The 18,412-nt window shown below is 57.3% G+C and overlaps 1 protein-coding gene across 5 annotated transcripts; it reads right to left on the bottom strand.

The window, feature by feature from the left end:
* Positions 1-204: 204 nt before the first annotated feature.
* Positions 205-18,339, bottom strand: LOC148639300 (SH2 domain-containing adapter protein D-like). 5 transcript variants are annotated; one of them, XM_088621692.1, is made up of 9 exons: positions 17,015-18,339; positions 14,922-16,240; positions 13,169-13,539; positions 11,634-11,778; positions 8,653-8,856; positions 4,167-4,247; positions 3,510-3,678; positions 3,173-3,292; positions 205-1,236 (listed from the first exon to the last, which is right to left on the bottom strand). In XM_088621692.1, exons 3-9 carry the CDS (start codon positions 13,511-13,513, stop codon positions 1,050-1,052), a joined length of 1,251 nt encoding a protein of 416 aa, XP_088477818.1. In that variant the 5' UTR covers positions 13,514-13,539; positions 14,922-16,240; positions 17,015-18,339; the 3' UTR covers positions 205-1,049. The 5 variants fall into 5 exon arrangements, 3 of the variants coding, with proteins under 3 accessions (XP_088477818.1, XP_088477820.1, XP_088477819.1); XR_015930760.1 differs by lacking the exon at positions 17,015-18,339 and having other exon boundaries at positions 1,103-1,236; positions 3,173-3,339; positions 14,922-16,663; XM_088621693.1 differs by lacking the exons at positions 205-1,236; positions 17,015-18,339 and adding an exon at positions 1,243-3,089 and having other exon boundaries at positions 14,922-16,664.
* Between the last annotated feature and the right edge of the window lie 73 nt (positions 18,340-18,412).

Below are 18,412 nucleotides of genomic sequence, written 5' to 3'. Positions count from 1 at the left end.
TACCTCCCTTCTCCCAAACCCAAACCCACCCCACGTTCCTCACGCAGTGACAGACAAGCCCCTCTCCCCTGCGTGTGTGCTGTGCACAGGGCAGACATCAGCGCCTCTGCGCCGCGGGCTGTGAGCGTTACCAAGCGCACCGATGTGTCACAGCGAAGCTCCCTGCCGCCCAACGTGCTGGACACAGAGAGAGGACAAGCAGGATGACTGAGATTTTGTATTTCTTAGTACAAGTGAAAAACCGTAACAACACAACTAAAGTCACTTTCAAAATTACAATTATTGCCATCAATAGTAATACCAAACAATTATGTGAAAGCCTGCTCAGCAGTAAGCAGACATCTGTTCGTGGTACCACTCTCCCCCCCAACAGGAAAACAAAATGCTAGGTAAAGCTTAAAACCAGGCAGTACAGCATCCCATTGGCCCAGAGTCAGGAGGGAAGCCTACTGTGGTCCAATCAGAAACAGCTCAGGAGACTCGGGGACTGGAGACCTGCCCCCTTTCCTAGACATTCTATCTGTCATTCTATCTGGAAAAAAAACAACAATCACAACTTCCACATCAAGTTACCTGAAGCAGCACTAGAGAAACTCAGTCCAATCAGATCAACACAAGGCTACCTGACAACCAGTGAGAATGTCTGTAATTCAGTCCAACCAAAGGTAAGGCAGGCTATGGTCCAACGTGATTGTCTGATTCTGCTCTTGGAATTTCACAGCCAGTCAGTGGCACTACAGCAGCTCTGGAGAAGCGACTGTCTAATCAGAGGACAGCATGTCAGTACACAACACACAGGGGAGATACCCTCATACAATCACAATGCTTGTAATAGCAAAATGCCCATTTAGAGCACTCTTAACATATGGAGAAGTCCAGCCTAATCACACCCTCCAAAGGCACCAGCAGAGTGTCTGGTCCAGTCAGGCGCTTGTATAAAACTAGGGTGGAAATCTGTGGTCCAATCAGAGAGTTTCGAGCAGTAGTGGGTGTAGTGCCTCCACCAATCAGACAGCTTTGTTGCAGTGGGCGTGGCCTCTCCCGTCCAATCAGAGTGTCTGCACCAGCACGGGGAACAGCAGGGAGAGGTGCTCGGCACCCTTGATCGGCAGCTTGTGTGTGGTGTAGTAGTTGATGACCTCTGGGATGGTGTCAAAGGGCGGGCTGTTCTGACCCAGGATGTACTTCCCCTCCTTCGAAAGCGTGAACTTCATGTGCATGAAGCCCTGACAGCTCCTGAGGGAGAGGGAGAGAGAGAGTGACAGCGGATCTGTCCACCAGGGGCAGAGAGCATGAGGGAGAGAAGGAGGAATGTCTTGCTCCTGTGGCACAGGAATGGGGGGAGGGGAAGTCGATGAGCAGGTCAGGAGGCAGGAGGAGGAGGAGGAATGAGTGACTCAGCTCTGCCCGTAAGTGTGAGGGATTCTCAGCTGCCCTGTGGAAGAGTGGGAGGGGGAGGGAACGAGGCAGCTAGTGAACAGCTGTGAGACTGAGAAAGCAGAAGACAGAGGGAGGTGGAGTGGAGCCACTGAACAATTGTCCTGCGCTCCTCACTGAACCCCCACCGACTTTCAGACACACACACTCGCACTCAATTCAGATTCAACCAGCTTTATTGGCATGAGTGGTGAATTACAGTGGTGCCAAAGCATATAATGCCAACACCACATCCAGCCAACTAATCATCATAGGACACTGACATACAACACACAACACACAGACCACGCTCTTGACACGCTCTCAGGCCTTCAGGACCCTTATTTCCCACACTCACACTCACACTCACACTCACACTCACACTCACACTCACACTCACACTCACACTCACACTCACACTCACACTCACACTCACACTCACACTCACACTCACACACTCTGGCTTGGCACTGGTGCAGCAGGGCCACCGCATTGCCAAACACTTGCACCTGGACTCTCCTCTCCACTCCACCAGCGTGAAGCTGCACAGGGGGACAAATTCGTTCACACTGCAGGAACAGCACCACGGCGTCCGTGTCCCCAGAGAGAGTAACTCCTGACACTTCATCCCCACGCTGACTGGCGAACCTACGCACACTCCCAACACACTCGACACACACACACACAAAAACACAAGCACATGCACATACTCATACACGCACACGCGCACACACACAAAAAACACATGCACACGCGCGCGCGCACGCTTGTACACGCACAAACGTGCGCCTGCACACTTGTTCGTACACTGACTGGTGAACCCAAGCCGACTGGCGAACCTGCGCACACTCGTACACACAAACACACACACTTGTTCATACACCAGCACAATTGCTCGCACACCATTGCTCAAAAGCAAACAGGCAGAATGCAGATCGCTGAGCTGCAGGGAGTCTGGTCAGAACCCAGGGTCCAGCGAGAGACACGGCGACCAGCGAAAGACGGAAGAGGAAGGAAAGGGTCTCTGCGCACGACCGCAGCGCTGGCTCTCTGTACCAGAGCTGACGGGAACTCGTGTAATTGCTCTCATTAGCTGCGCGATGGGGAACAGACGCACTCAGCCAGAGGGGCTGACGACTCAAGGCAAAACAATCTACTGCTGACAGGAGAGAACGGAGCGGGTTGAGGAGGAGGGAGAGGACCAGGGGAGAGACAGAAACAAAGCTGCCATCCGGGAGCAGGAGAGAGAGAGACAGTGCCTCCCCTTTAAGAGACGGGGGGGGGGGGGCGGGCTTGATGCTGCTCTAATTATAGCAGCGGAGAGAGGAGGGCTGTAATTGGCCGGTCAGGGTTAGTCATTACTGCCAGCAGAACACACACACACACACAGAGAGGAACAGCCGGACAGAAGGAGAGGGAGAAGTGGGGACAAGAGACAGAAGGGAAGGGGTCTGATCCTCGAATCGCGCATCAGGCAGCGCGAGGAGGAACACAGCCCAGGGTGCAGACCGGGTGTGAGTCACAGCTCCCCACGCCTGAGCACAGGCCAGGACCGGCCTTGATGTGCAGAACCCATCATGAGGCAATCACGGCTCTGTGCACCAGGCGGGCCTGTGTGTGCACGTTCCTGCTTCTGAGCGGACGTACAGGCGTGTTCCTCAGCACAGGCTCTCCTGCAGGCGAGCGACGCTCATTAGCGATGCTCCGCAGAGCTGGAACCTTCTCTCCCTGCCAGATGGACACAGCGGGCGCCTACCTGAGGGACAGGGAGTAGTCGGTGCGGCAGGTCTGGCTGTTCCTCACCAGGTAGCTGCACTCCTTGCACAGCGTCAGGAGGGCCTCGGCCTCCGAGCGACTGATGGCTCCATGGTACCAGCTGACCCGGGCAGAGAGGGGCAGGGACAGAGAGAGACCATCACTCGCCTGAGAAGCAGGGTGTTTTGTCCAGGTCAATACCATAGTAACAGCAGCAGACAATGTAGCTTTAACACAGTCCAGTAAGTATAAAATAGCTAAGCCCTGGGTCTGGTGTACAGTGCACAGTCCGGTCCAGTGTGCACCAGTTTGTCCACAGCTGGCTGTGCCAAACTTACACTTGTTTCTCCAGCGGCAGTGTGGGGTCCACCCTCTCGCCCAGCAGCATGGGGGGCTCAGATGCCTTGCGGAATTTGGTGCCCCCCCCTCCAAGTGGGCTGCACCTGGGGGGCCGCAGTCTGTCAGGGGAGGGTGAGGAGCGCTCCCAGTCAGCCCCGTCAAACTGCACTGCAGCGAGAGAGAGCAGACAGTGAGAGAATTCAGTGCCTGGAGAACGACTGAGACAACGGAGAGAGAAAGCGAGAAAGGACAGAGGTGAGACCGCAGAGGAGAGAGGAACAGTTTGATATACGAGGCAGTACAGTAATCAAAAGAAAAAGACAGTACAGTCTGAGCCTCAGAGACCGGTGCAGTTACAAAGGCTGACAGGTAGGGGGCGAACCGTAGTGAGCTGATGGTGACCATGTGGGTGAGTGACAAAGGTGTGGCTGGGGGCGAGTGCACGACCACCAAACAGTTGCTGCAGGGGCTTGTGGGAAGCACGCACAAGGTAACCGCTGTGGCTCATGGGAAATAGAGGCTCGTTGGTTGCAAGGGATTGTGGGAAGTGAATGCCAAAGCTTGCGTCTGGTGTGTCTAGGGTGCGTGTCTGTGCAGTGACCAGGCCAGGCAGGCAAAGAGGGTCCCGAGGAAGAGGAGGCGCTGCGAAAGGTCACCTTGGTCTCTGAGGGGGGGGTCGTCATCGAGCAGCCCCACGGGGGGGGGCCAGGGGAGGTCATCAAAGTCTCTAATCTCTACTGTGAGGGGTGAGGAAGGGAAGAGGGGGGAAAGAGAGGGACGAGGCGGAGAATGGAAGGAGGGAGGAGAGACCAGGGAAGAGGGATGGGAAGGACAGGGAGGAGAAGGACGAGGGCGGATCATGTGGAAGAAGGGAGAGAGGGAGGCCGGGGAACGAGGGATGGGCGAGAGGGAGAGAGAAGCCATGAGCACCCACGGGCCCAGGAGGGGCAAGAACCGACACCGACACCTTCTCTCCCCAGACACCAGCACCCTGGGCTTCTCTACAGAGGGAGGAGCTGCCAGCAGGGCAATTCGGCCCAAACCGAGCCCACTGAGCTGGAGTGAAGGCCGAGCGGCGCACACAGGAGAGAGCTGCCCTGCGCGGGCGAAACAGCACAGCTGACCTACAGGCAGAGCCCCTCGCAGGAGCCCCCCGGGGCGAGGGTCGGGCTGACCACGGGCCCTGAGCAGCAGGGCGCTGCTCCTGCAACCCCCCGGGCCTTGATGATGCGCCAGGGCGCCGAAATATCAAGGAAAGGTCACGTTTTTCATTATCAAAGTGCAGCAACATTTCCCTCTCTATCATCCCTCTGTTCTTTCTGCAAATCATCTCTCCGACGAAACAAACTAATCCCCGGCTCTCGCAGCGCACAGCAGACACGCACACACACAGGACATCACACACACGACTTCACCTTCCTCTTCACAAAACAGACAACTGTGGAACAATGGGCCAACAAGCCCCCCCCCTCTCCCCGGCTAAGGAATATCAAAGCCGACTGCGAGGACATTCAGAAATAAAACATCCGCCAGCCCCCCGCTCTCCCTGCCCGTTAATTATTGAGCAGCGACAGACACACTCCGTCTCTCTCTCTCTGAATTATTGATGCAGATCGCAGACCCCCCCACCAGCAGCTCACAATGGGCCCATCTGGAGAGAACAGCCCCCCTCGCTGCCGCCCGTCACCTCTCTTGACCTCCTCGGCAGGCCTGCAGCAGGGCAGGGGCCCGTGCAGAGACGACAACGCGCCCCCCCGTCCCCTCCCCAAGCGGAGCCTGCCTCCGGAAAGTCCATTTTCCAAATCTGATTAGTTATCCGATCGCAGTGAAGCAAGACAATACCTCAACTGCTGTCACCTCTTATAACAAAACACACTCGCAAATAAATCTGGCTCCCTTTCCCTGCAGACTCATCTGGGGCCAGTGTGACCTCACCCCGCAGAGACTCCAAGGGAGAAGCAGTGTGACATCACTCTGCAGAGATGTCCAGAGACCACCAGTGTGACCTCACCCCACAGAGACTCCAAGGGAGAAGCAGTGTGACATCACTCTGCAGAGATGTCCAGAGACCACCAGTGTGACCTCACCCCGCAGAGACTCCAAGGGAGAAGCAGTGTGACCTCACTCTGCAGAGATGTCCAGAGACCACCAGTGTGACCTCACCCCGCAGAGACTCCAAGGGAGAAGCAGTGTGACATCACTCTGCAGAGATGTCCAGAGACCACCAGTGTGACCTCACCCCGCAGAGACTCCAAGGGAGAAGAAGTGTGACATCACTCTGCAGAGATGTCCAGAGACCACCAGTGTGACATCACTCTGCAGACATGTCCAGAGACCACCAGTGTGACATCACTCTGCAGACATGTCCAGAGACCACCAGTGTGACCTCACCCCGCAGAGACTCCAAGGGAGAAGCAGTGTGACATCACTCTGCAGACATGTCCAGAGACCACCAGTGTGACCTCACCCCGCAGAGACTCCAAGGGAGAAGCAGTGTGACATCACTCTGCAGAGATGTCCAGAGACCACCAGTGTGACCTCACCCCGCAGAGACTCCAAGGGAGAAGAAGTGTGACATCACTCTGCAGAGATGTCCAGAGACCACCAGTGTGACCTCACCCCGCAGAGACTCCAAGGGAGAAGCAGTGTGACATCACTCTGCAGAGATGTCCAGAGACCACCAGTGTGACATCACTCTGCAGACATGTCCAGAGACCACCAGTGTGACCTCACCCCGCAGAGACTCCAAGGGAGAAGCAGTGTGACATCACTCTGCAGAGATGTCCAGAGACCACCAGTGTGACCTCACCCTGCAGAGACTCCAAGGGAGAAGCAGTGTGACATCACTCTGCAGAGATGTCCAGAGACCACCAGTGTGACATCACTCTGCAGAGATGTCCAGAGACCACCAGTGTGACCTCACCCCGCAGAGACTCCAAGGGAGAAGAAGTGTGACATCACTCTGCAGAGATGTCCAGGGACCACCAGTGTGACCTCACTCTGCAGAGATGTCCAGAGACCACCAGTGTGACCTCACCCCGCAGAGACTCCAAGGGAGAAGAAGTGTGACATCACTCTGCAGAGACGGGTCAGTGTGATCTCACCCCGCAGAGACTCCCAGGGAGAACCAGTGTGACCTCACTCTGCCCACATGGGCCAGTGTGAGCTGCACTGTGAGCCGGGTTTCTTCACTGAGAGGCGCGGCACCACCCCAGTGTGTCTCCAGGGGGCGCTATACAGCACAGGTGCTTGCCGAGACTGACTGCCATTGCATTACCCCCCCCCCCCACATCCCCGACAGCCCCCATGGGCAGCAAAGAGCACCATCACAGTGCCTGCGGCCCCTTGGCACCCCCATACCCGGGCACTGACCACGGCGCCCGCACGGCGCTCGTCGGCTAACGAGGAGCACAGCCGCCTCTCTGCCACCACGCGGGCCCGTTTATATAACCCGGCAGCGCGGAGCGCGTTAGTTCCGCCTGTCTGCCCGGCTCAAATCCCCCGGCTCGCTGACCCGAAAGGCGACTCTGGGAAGGGAGTTAAGCGAAGATGCCCTTTTATCGCAGTTATTTTTACAAGAGGGAGACGGCTGGTTTTCTCAGTCCCTCCCTCCCCCCTCCAGCACGAGCCTGCAGCCAGGAGCTCTGGGGCCCACGCCGGCCCTCTCTCAGGCCCCCTCCCCTCCGCCTGTTGCTTCCCTGCCCGTCTCCTTCGCCGGGAACGAGGGGCAGAAGACGACATGTCTTTTCATTATCGTCTGTAACGCGCCGTGGAGAGAGAGAGATGGAGAGGTTCTCACAGCTGACAAATTGATAGAGGACGCCAGCCAGCTCCCTGGAGGGCCCGCTAACAGCCACTGCCACACACAGCCTCGCTCTGAAGCGCACACACACACACACCCCGCAGAAACACACTTCAGTAATCATCCTGCTCCTGGCTGAAAGAGAGGCTGCCCTGCTGTGTCAGTGAACTACAGCTGTTTCTAGCCTGACGAGCCACAAGGCAACAGGACCTTAATCTCCTGGAATTTGGGGGTAGAGGAGTCCAGAGCCCTGTGACTGGGCCGTGTCAGTGTCCTGGACTCCACAGGGACTAGAAGAGTCCAGAGCCCTGTGACTGGCCGTGTGTCAGTGTGCTGGACTCCACAGGGACTAGAAGAGTCCAGAGCCCTGTGACTGGGCAGTGTCAGTGTCCTGGACTCCACAGGGACTAGAAGAGTCCAGAGCCCTGTGACTGGGCAGTGTCAGTGTCCTGGACTCCACAGGGACTAGAAGAGTCCAGAGCCCTGTGATTGGCCGTGTGTCAGTGTCCTGGACTCCACAGGGACTAGAAGAGTCCAGAGCCCTGTGACCGGGCCGTGTCAGTGTGCTGGACTCCACAGGGACTAGAAGAGTCCAGAGCCCTGTGACTGGGCCGTGTCAGTGTGCTGGACTCCACAGGGACTAGAAGAGTCCAGAGCCCTGTGATTGGCCGTGTGTCAGTGTCCTGGACTCCACAGGGACTAGAAGAGTCCAGAGCCCTGTGACTGGGCCGTGTCAGTGTCCTGGACTCCACAGGGACTAGAAGAGTCCAGAGCCCTGTGACTGGCCGTGTGTCAGTGTCCTGGACTCCACAGGGACTAGAAGAGTCCAGACCCCTGTGACCGGGCCGTGTCAGTGTGCTGGACTCCACAGGGACTAGAAGAGTCCAGAGCCCTGTGACTGGGCAGTGTCAGTGTCCTGGACTCCACAGGGACTAGAAGAGTCCAGAGCCCTGTGACTGGGCAGTGTCAGTGTCCTGGACTCCACAGGGACTAGAAGAGTCCAGAGCCCTGTGATTGGCCGTGTGTCAGTGTCCTGGACTCCACAGGGACTAGAAGAGTCCAGAGCCCTGTGACCGGGCCGTGTCAGTGTGCTGGACTCCACAGGGACTAGAAGAGTCCAGAGCCCTGTGACTGGGCCGTGTCAGTGTGCTGGACTCCACAGGGACTAGAAGAGTCCAGAGCCCTGTGATTGGCCGTGTGTCAGTGTCCTGGACTCCACAGGGACTAGAAGAGTCCAGAGCCCTGTGACTGGGCCGTGTCAGTGTCCTGGACTCCACAGGGACTAGAAGAGTCCAGAGTCAGGCCTCGGCAGGCCCGTGCACGACACAGGGAGGCCGTACCTGCGAAGGCCTTGGAGATGTGATCTTTCTTCCACTCCCAGGGCTGGTCATACTCGTCAGCGGGCCGCTCGTCGTCCTGGGGCAGTCGGCTCTCCCGCGCCCCCTCGGGGTCCGCCCCCCGGCCCCGACGCCTCTCGTCATAGGGGGTGTCATACAGCTGCACCCCGCCTCGAGATCGGCCAGCCCCCGGGCCCCGCTGCAGCTCTGCGAGAGAGGAGAGAGACGGGCGAGTCCAAACTGAAACGCGACAGAAGGGCTGATGAGACTCCTGCTGCGGCGCAGTCCACTGTTCCGCTCCGGGTTTTACCAGCTGCAGAAGAGACACAGTCAAAGCAGAGAAACATCCTACCGGCACGATAAACCCCCCATCCCAGTGAGGGTCACTAAGACGCAAGTCTGGACACAGGACACGGCCGCTCTCCATCCAGACAGGACGCCTGTTACACAGTCCTGTGTTAGAAGTGGTGGAGACTGGGGCAGCTGGTGAAAATCCTCAGGAACACAAGGGGAACATGCAAACTCCACACAGACAGACACTCAAGGCCCAAATCCAGCCCAGGACCCCGGAGCTGTGTGGCAGTAGCTCAGATTACTGCACCCCCCGCCAACTCCCAACATGAGGGTTAGAGGAGAGAGGAGTCAAACCTGGGAGGCTGTGAACAAGCAAAGAGGAGAGCCATGACAGACAGGACTGAGCACGACCACACAGGGCCAGGACACCAGGTCATTCCTGGTCTCACTCTCTCTGACTGGGCTCTGGCTGGCTGAGCGTTAACAGCAGAATTGTGGGGGAGAGAGAGAGAGCAAACTTTCACCTTCAAATGACACACGTTATTGGGCGCAAAGCGTTTCCATAGTGACAATGGAGCCCCTGGAGACAGACCCTGTTGGGGGGGGAGGGAAAGGTTGAGACTATTTTGATGTAAAATGATCTAGAGATGAGAAAGGACAGAGGCACCTGACTGGTCTGGAGACACTACTAGAGACACTGCTGTCCCTCTGCTCTCACACTCCCCCTGAATTCACACACTGAGACACTCCTGACTGGACTGGAGACACTGCTGTCCCTCTGCTCTCACACTCCCCCTGAATTCACACACTGAGACACTCCTGACTGGACCGGAGACACTGCTGTCCCTCTGCTCTCACACTCCCCCTGAATTCACACACTGACACACTCCTGACTGGACTGGAGACACTGCTGTCCCTCTCCTCTCACACTGCCCCTGAATCCACACACTGACACTCCTGACTGGACTGGAGACACTGCTGTCCCTCTCCTCTCACACTGCCCCTGAATTCACACACTGAGACACTCCTGACTGGACTGGAGACACTGCTGTCCCTCTCCTCTCACACTGCCCCTGAATTCACACACTGAGACACTCCTGACTGGACTGGAGACACTGCTGTCCCTCTGCTCCCACACTGCCCCTGAATTCACACACTGACACACTCCTGACTGGACTGGAGACACTGCTGTCCCTCTCCTCTCACACTGCCCCTGAATTCACACACTGACACACTCCTGACTGGACTGGAGACACTGCTGTCCCTCTCCTCTCACACTGCCCCTGAATTCACACACTGACACACTCCTGACTGGACTGGAGACACTGCTGTCCCTCTCCTCTCACACTGCCCCTGAATTCACACACTGAGACACTCCTGACTGGACTGGAGACACTGCTGTCCCTCTGCTCCCACACTGCCCCTGAATCCACACACTGACACTCCTGACTGGACTGGAGACACTGCTGTCCCTCTCCTCTCACACTGCCCCTGAATTCACACACTGAGACACTCCTGACTGGACTGGAGACACTGCTGTCCCTCTGCTCCCACACTGCCCCTGAATTCACACACTGAGACACTCCTGACTGGACTGGAGACACTGCTGTCCCTCTCCTCTCACTGCCCCTGAATTCACACACTGACACACTCCTGACTGGACTGGAGACACTGCTGTCCCTCTCCTCTCACACTGCCCCTGAATTCACACACTGAGACACTCCTGACTGGACTGGAGACACTGCTGTCCCTCTCCTCTCACACTGCCCCTGAATTCACACACTGAGACACTCCTGACTGGACTGGAGACACTGCTGTCCCTCTGCTCCCACACTGCCCCTGAATTCACACACTGACACACTCCTGACTGGACTGGAGACACTGCTGTCCCTCTCCTCTCACACTGCCCCTGAATTCACACACTGACACACTCCTGACTGGACTGGAGACACTGCTGTCCCTCTCCTCTCACACTGCCCCTGAATTCACACAGACACACTCCTGACTGGACTGGAGACACTGCTGTCCCTCTCCTCTCACACTGCCCCTGAATTCACACACTGAGACACTCCTGACTGGACTGGAGACACTGCTGTCCCTCTGCTCCCACACTGCCCCTGAATCCACACACTGACACTCCTGACTGGACTGGAGACACTGCTGTCCCTCTCCTCTCACACTGCCCCTGAATTCACACACTGAGACACTCCTGACTGGACTGGAGACACTGCTGTCCCTCTGCTCCCACACTGCCCCTGAATTCACACACTGAGACACTCCTGACTGGACTGGAGACACTGCTGTCCCTCTCCTCTCACACTGCCCCTGAATTCACACACTGAGACACTCCTGACTGGACTGGAGACACTGCTGTCCCTCTGCTCCCACACTGCCCCTGAATTCACACACTGAGACACTCCTGACTGGACTGGAGACACTGCTGTCCCTCTCCTCTCACTGCCCCTGAATTCACACACTGAGACACTCCTGACTGGACCGGAGACACTGCTGTCCCTCTCCTCTCACACTGCCCCTGAATTCACACACTGAGACACTCCTGACTGGACTGGAGACACTGCTGTCCCTCTGCTCTCAAACTCCCCCTGAATTCACACACCGAGACACACCTGACTGGACTGGAGACACTGCTGTCCCTCTGCTCACACTGTGCCTCAGCAGGGAGGCCCTACCTGCGATGACTCTCTGGGCCTCGTACGGCTCCATGTACCCGTTGTTCTCCGGGGGGGGCGGCGGCTCCAGCCAGGCCTCCGGTCGAGCGTCAAACGGGTCAGAGTAGTCGTTATTGCCGGCCGCTGGCGCAGAGGGCACAAGCGCCTGAGAGCGAGAGAGACGACACCGTGAGGCCCAGAGCAACAGACGGCACTCGCACGCCTGGAGCGGGTCAGACTGCTCCGCACTGGGAGCCCAGCGAGGACGTCCCTGCCGGGCGCCACCATACAACCCTCGATTAGCAGATGCTGTTTCTGATGGGATTTGAGCCGGTCTGTTGGAGTTACAGCCCGTGGAGCTGGTTTGCTCTGCTGGTCCCAGTAGGTGCAGTTAGGGTGGAGGGGAGGGGGTGAGGCAGGGGTGTCAGCGTGCACCCCTGGGGCCCCACACTCTGCCACTCACCGCCTCACCCCAGAGGGACACCCCTCTCCTCACCCGCTGCGTGCAGGTGACCCCCGTCGCTTGATATTAAGCCCTCCAGACCCCCCAGTAGGTGCTGGAGTGGGGCGCGACCTGCACGGGGCACGCCAGCGGTCTCCCAGGATGTTTCACATCCCGGCAGCTCCTCACGCAGCGGCGTCTCGACTCGTGCAGGGCAGGCGGACATCGCCGACGAGCCAGAGGCCGCGCCCGCGCGCGGCGGCAGAGATAAACGAGGGACCTGCTCCTTATCTCGAGAGCCGACAGGACGAGCAGCAGAGCAGCAGCTATCAGCGCCACCCCTGCGCTGCTCGTTACTCATCACAGCGGCAGGAGGGACACGGCCACCCCCCCCGCAGCGAAGCCCCGAGCAGGACAGTCCGGTTCGTGTCCCTCACGGACGGACAGGGCCGGAGTCCTGCAGGCTTGCTAGCATGAAGTCACCATCACCGAGGACACTGGCCGCTGCTAACATCTCCTGAGAGAGCTGCTCTCAGGAGGGACAGAGGGCGAGACAGGGCGAGGAGGAGAGAGGGTGAGGAGGAGAGAGGGAGACAGGGTGAGGAGGAGAGAGGGAGAGAGTGAGGAGGAGAGAGGGCGAGAGTGAGGAGGAGAGGAGAGAGGGAGAGAAAGGGTGAAGAGGAGAGAGGGAGACAGGGTGAGACAGGATGAGGAGGAGAGAGAGTGAGGAGGAGAGAGAGAGACAGGATGAGGAGGAGAGAGAGAGAAGGAGAGAGTGAGACAGGGTGAGGATAAGAGAGTGAGAGAGTGAGGAGAAGAGAGAGAGACAGGGTTAGGAAAAGAGAGCGAGTGAGACAGGGTGAGGAGGAGAGAGGGAGAGAAAGGGTGAAGAGGAGAGAGGGAGAGAGGGTGAGACAGGATGAGGAGGAGAGAGGGAGACAGGGTGAGACAGGATGAGGAGGAGAGAGAGAGACAGGGTGAGGAGGAGAGAGTGAGAGAGTGAGACAGGGTGAGGTCTGCAGTATCAGAGTCCCGGAGCTGTGTGTGACTCGTCTCTGCTCTCTGCAGAGTGGACAGGGTTCGAGGGAGTCCTGCTGGGCCCGGCGGGTCTTACCGGCTCGGCGGCGCCGCCCGCGAGCTCCTCGCCGGACACGGCGCTCAGCAGGGCCCGGCTGCGGCCCAGGTCCTGCGAGTCCACCTTGATCAGCCGGTGCTTCGGGGACACGAACTTGAGCTCCAGGCCGGACGCCCTGAGCGGCGAGCCGAGCAGCGCCGGCTCTCCCGGGCTGGGCTCGGCCCGGGCCCGCTTCTCCAGCTCCTCGTACGGGTCCTCGAAGTCCAGGTTCTTCTGCGTGCGGTAGGCCTTGAGGATCTCGCTCTCCGTGTAGTCGGGCTTGGGCGGCTGGGGGGGCACGCGCCGGCTGCCGAAGCTCAGGTAGTCCTTCAGCCACTTGGCCATCAGGAGGCGCTGTGCTCACGCGGGACCTGGCGCCAAGGAAACACGTCCGGGCTTCAGCTTTCTGACCACGTAACACACTCGGGGTCACAGGGGCGCTGGAGCCCAGCCCTGGAGGTAGGCCCATCGCAGGACACACACGCAGGGCTTGACAGACACACACACAGGACACACACGCAGGGCTGAACGGACGCACACAGGACACACACGCAGGGCTGGACAGACACACAGAGCTGGACAGACACACAGGAGACACGCAGGGCTGGACAGACACACAGAGCTGGACAGACACACAGGGCTGGACAGACACATGCAGGGCTGGACAGACACATGCAGGGCTGGACAGACACACAGGAGACACGCAGGGCTGGACAGACACACAGGAGACATGCAGGGCTGGACAGACACATCACTGCCAGTTTCCCAGAAGCCATGTCTTTGGACTGCGGGAGGGAACTGAAGCACCTGGATTAAACCAACGAGAACATACAAACTCCACACAGAGCGCACCCAGGTCAGAAACTGAACCCCGAGCCCAGTGTTGAGAGGCAGCAGTGCCAGAACCTCATTTTTAACTCACTGTTGTCTAACTGGTTATATTGCAGGCTAGAGTGTTTCTGACACTTGTAAGTCTGCTAATAACTTGTAAATTGCCATAACAAGGGCAAAGGGCGATCATATAATGAAAAATAAATGGTCAACGCGCACTGTGATGGTCTTGCAGATGCTATTGAAAATCCCCAGGCAGGAGACGTAAACAACAGCGCCCGAACCCGGGTCCGCACGCGCTCCCCACCGCGAGCGCCGCAGCACGCGGCAGCCCCCGGCAGCGAGGCCCTCGAGGGGGACAACGCGTCACTCCAGCGCGAGCTGGACCTGCGTCCCGGCTCCAGACTCATTTTGGCTGTGAGCCCGGTTATTACTTTAGACGGAGATTAACTGAGTCCCCTTATTCCGAAACAAATAAGTATGGTATGTGGGTCAGAAACACCCAACAGCTCCGATCGCTAGAGGAGTCGGGCAAATACAATTTGTTCTGTACTGAAAACAAGCGAATTTACCCAAATGTATTGTATTTCTAAGAAGATTAAGTTGAACAAAAAAAGTTATAAATCTAAGTTAAATACCCGAACTGGACTGTCTCCCTGCTACTACAAGGCGAAACTAACAGGTGTTCACGGACACACCGCTGACCCCGCTCCGCGAACTTCACTTTAAACGCCCTGCCTTTAACTAGAGCGCCCTGAAGGAAGAGAAAATCAACTTCAGATTTGAAAACAGCGATGACGAACTGAAGGGGGGACGTTGCTTAAAGAGCAAAGTGTTCAATATCAGCGCGACAGAAGGCAGAAAACACCAGCAGCCTGTCAGTGTTGTCCACTGCGGGCTCCGGCTCTGGGGACGGGCTTACCCGCTGCGGGGGAGCCGGCAGGTTTCACACAGGAACTTCACACTTGACTCTCCGCGCTGCTGAGCTGGTTCTCCTCTCCGGAGCGCTGTCCTCGGACCCGGCTCCGCTCGCCCAAGCCAGCCTAGGCGCCTCGCCTCATGCCCGGGGTCCGGGAGGCTGGCGGGAGAGCTGTGCCGGTCTGTCCCGGGGTCGTCGGCGGCGCGGCTCACGGACGGCGGGCTGGTGGGCAGGAGTTGGTGCGCTGTCCTGCTGCTGCCGGGGCTGGAGCTACTGCCCAGTCCCCCTCCGTGTCCATGCTCGCAGCCTCTCCATGCACGGCGTCCTTTCTTCTTTTTTTTTAAGGGGTTCTGTTTGCTTTTCGGGTGTTTTCTGCTCGCCCAGGGAAAAGGGGTGACGATCGCCCCGAAATCGCTGACCCCCGTCCCACCACGGGTGCTCGGCGCACAGCAGCAGCACCACTCGAGTCGGTTCCCGCAAAGCGAACGCTCTCCGCCCGCTCCGGCTCCGGTTCCGTCCCTGGAGGAGCGGACTGACCAGCTGAGCTCACAAGAAGGTAAGGCAGCGCGAGCTCCGCCAGGCAAGCAGCCACTGGCTGAGCGCGAGAGACGCCGTCTGCTTAAAGGGGAGGAGGCGGCGCTTCCACTCCCGGCGGAGTCTTTCCGTGATTTCTTTTTAGCCGGCAATAAATCCAGCGGCGAATGGGACGAGCTCTGCAAACACGGGCTTCGTGGCTCCAGCAGTCATCTTAAATTTACACCCTCAATAACGCTGCTGCTGATATTAATATCTGCCCCCCCCGCGTCCTTTCATCCCACTATTTCAGTCTCCTGTGGGCTGGTGAAGGAGTTATGGCAGCGCCACCTAGCGGCCCATACAGGACTCACAAGGCCAGCGAGCTGCGGGTCTCGTATCCCGGGCCGAGAAGTGATCAGTTGAACATGACAATGGCTTTATAATCAGAGAGCGGCAACAAGACAGCCTCCCTGTCCGCAGCACTCTGATCCACTTCGGTTTTTATAGCGGAGCCTTTTTTGTCAGTTTTTGATTTAATTTTTTTAATTATTATTTTTTCAAGCAAGGGCTTGAAATAGAGAAGAGAAGGTACCTCTTTACACAGAGGGTGGTGGGAGTGTGGAACAAGCTGCCCTGCCATGCTGTAGAAGCCGATACCCCGCTGGATGAAACCTTGGGATCAATTAAGCATTAACGAGCTCACGGCTGGGCTGGCCGAACGGCTGCGTGTTTGTAGCCTTATGTTCCGAATTCCCGCTACATCTGCGGGACATTTATTCTCGTCTCCGTCGCTTTAATTAGCAGGTCTGTAGCACAGAAAGCAGGGGGGAGGGGGGTCACAAAGAGACATCACACTAAAATAAAACCTGTGAATGAAAAAAAAACTGAGAATCCAATTTACACAAAAGGACATGATTCACACCAACATGCTGCACTGTCAGACACACACACACCCTGACACACTCACAGACTGGGAAACTCACAGACCCTGCCACACACACACACAGAGGAAAACTCACAGACCCTGACACACACACACTGGGACTACACACAGACCCTGACACACACACACACACTGGGACTACACACAGACCCTGACACACACACACACACACACACAGACACAGGGACACTCACAGACCCTGACACACACACACACACTGGGACTACACACAGACCCTGACACACACACACACACTGGGACACTCACAGACCCTGACACACACACACACACTGGGACACTCACAGACCCTGACACACACACACACACACACTGGGACTACACACAGACCCTGACACACTCACTGGGACACTCACAGACCCTGACACACACACACACACACTGGGACACTCACAGACCCTGACACACACACACACTGGGACTACACACAGACCCTGACACACTCACTGGGACACTCACAGACCCTGACACACACACACACTGGGACACTCACAGACCCTGACACACACACTGGGACTACACACAGACCCTGACACACACACACACTGGGACTACACACAGACCCTGACACACACACACTTGTGCACTAATACGCGCAGAAGGACGTTCTCCAAGGTACCATATGGCCTTGGCTCTCTGTCCAGATAGCGGCTGAGTCGATTCTGGGACCAGATGGCTCGTCTGGTGGTACTGTGCTGTCCTGTCCCGCCCGTGAAGAGCAACAATGCAGCGGGTTTTACACTTCCTTAAATCTCCAGCACCTAAGAAACAGGGCGCAGCTGGCAAACCGGCCCAATTAACACCAAGTAACGAGCAGAAGGCAGCAGGCAAGAACCAAGCTGGGCTGGAGACCTGCACACAGGGTTCCTCCAGGATCAGTGGACATCCCCTTGCTGATCTGGGAACACAAGCAGGCATCCTGGGCATCCTACTAATCACCAGCTGCATGGCTGAGGAGCAAGGACTGTGCAACAGTGCCTGGAAATGGGCTGCTGGCTGGGGACAAGGGTTCGAGTCAGGGAGGAGTCAAGACTGGCTCAGTACAGTCAGCTCTAGTGAAGGGAGGAGTGTGCTTTAGAGATGAGGCTGCAGGACTTCCCGGGCAAGTGCCTCTGTTCTACAACATCACCTTCACCTGCAGGGACAGTTAAAGAACTAAAGGCCAATGAACTAGACTTTACATCAGAGGCAATCAGCTAAACCAAGCACAGCCCTGGGAACGGAGGTACTGTGGAAGAATGACAGTGGAGCTGTGAGCGACACTAAAGACAGGCAAGTGAAGAGGGTTTGGTGAAAATGTCTGAAAAGGCTGCAGAAGTCATCTCACTCTCCAGCTGTTTATTTCTGGGGATGCCGACGCTACCGCTACACGTCCGCTGGGGTGACCGCAGGGGGAGCTGGGAGACCTCGCTCGCAGAGCGCTGACCTCAGCCTCTCTCTCTCCGCACTGAGCCAGCAGCCCCCCGGGGGATGAAGTCATACCGCCCCCCCCTCCATCAGACAGGAGAGGTCATGACCGCAATCTCCAGCGAGAGCGGGGATGAGCTCAGGCCCGCGGGAGGCTGGCACAGGAAAGGCTGAGCTCCTCCATTTCCCTTCATCTGCACTCAGGTTTGTCCAGAATCCCAGCCGGATTGCAGTGAAAACCATTTTATTTTTCTCTACGTTTTGATAAAAACAGACAATCGGCACAGAGACTGGTACCCAACCACCGAAATTAATAATATAAGAATAATTGCTTACACTTATATAGAGCTTTTCTGGACACTCCACTCAAAGCGCTTTACAGGTAATGGGGATCCCCTCCACCACCACCAGTGTGCAGCCCCACCTGGATGATGCGCTAGAACGCTCCCCACACACCAGCTCTCAGTGGGGAGGAGAGCAGAGTGATGAAGCCAGTTCAGAGATTGGGATTATTAGGAGGCCATGATGGGTAAAGGCCAGGGGGAAATTGTACTACAAAATGCTCCCCTTGTGTGCAGCACCCTCCTCAGCCCCTGTAGAAACACCAGGT

Source organism: Lepisosteus platostomus, chromosome 27 (assembly GCF_059453375.1).
Source record: "Lepisosteus platostomus isolate fLepPlt1 chromosome 27, fLepPlt1.hap1, whole genome shotgun sequence".
NCBI classification, from domain to species: domain Eukaryota; kingdom Metazoa; phylum Chordata; class Actinopteri; order Semionotiformes; family Lepisosteidae; genus Lepisosteus; species Lepisosteus platostomus.
The sequence above is the reverse complement of the archived record's forward strand: the minus strand, read 5'-3'. Positions and strand labels throughout refer to the sequence as shown.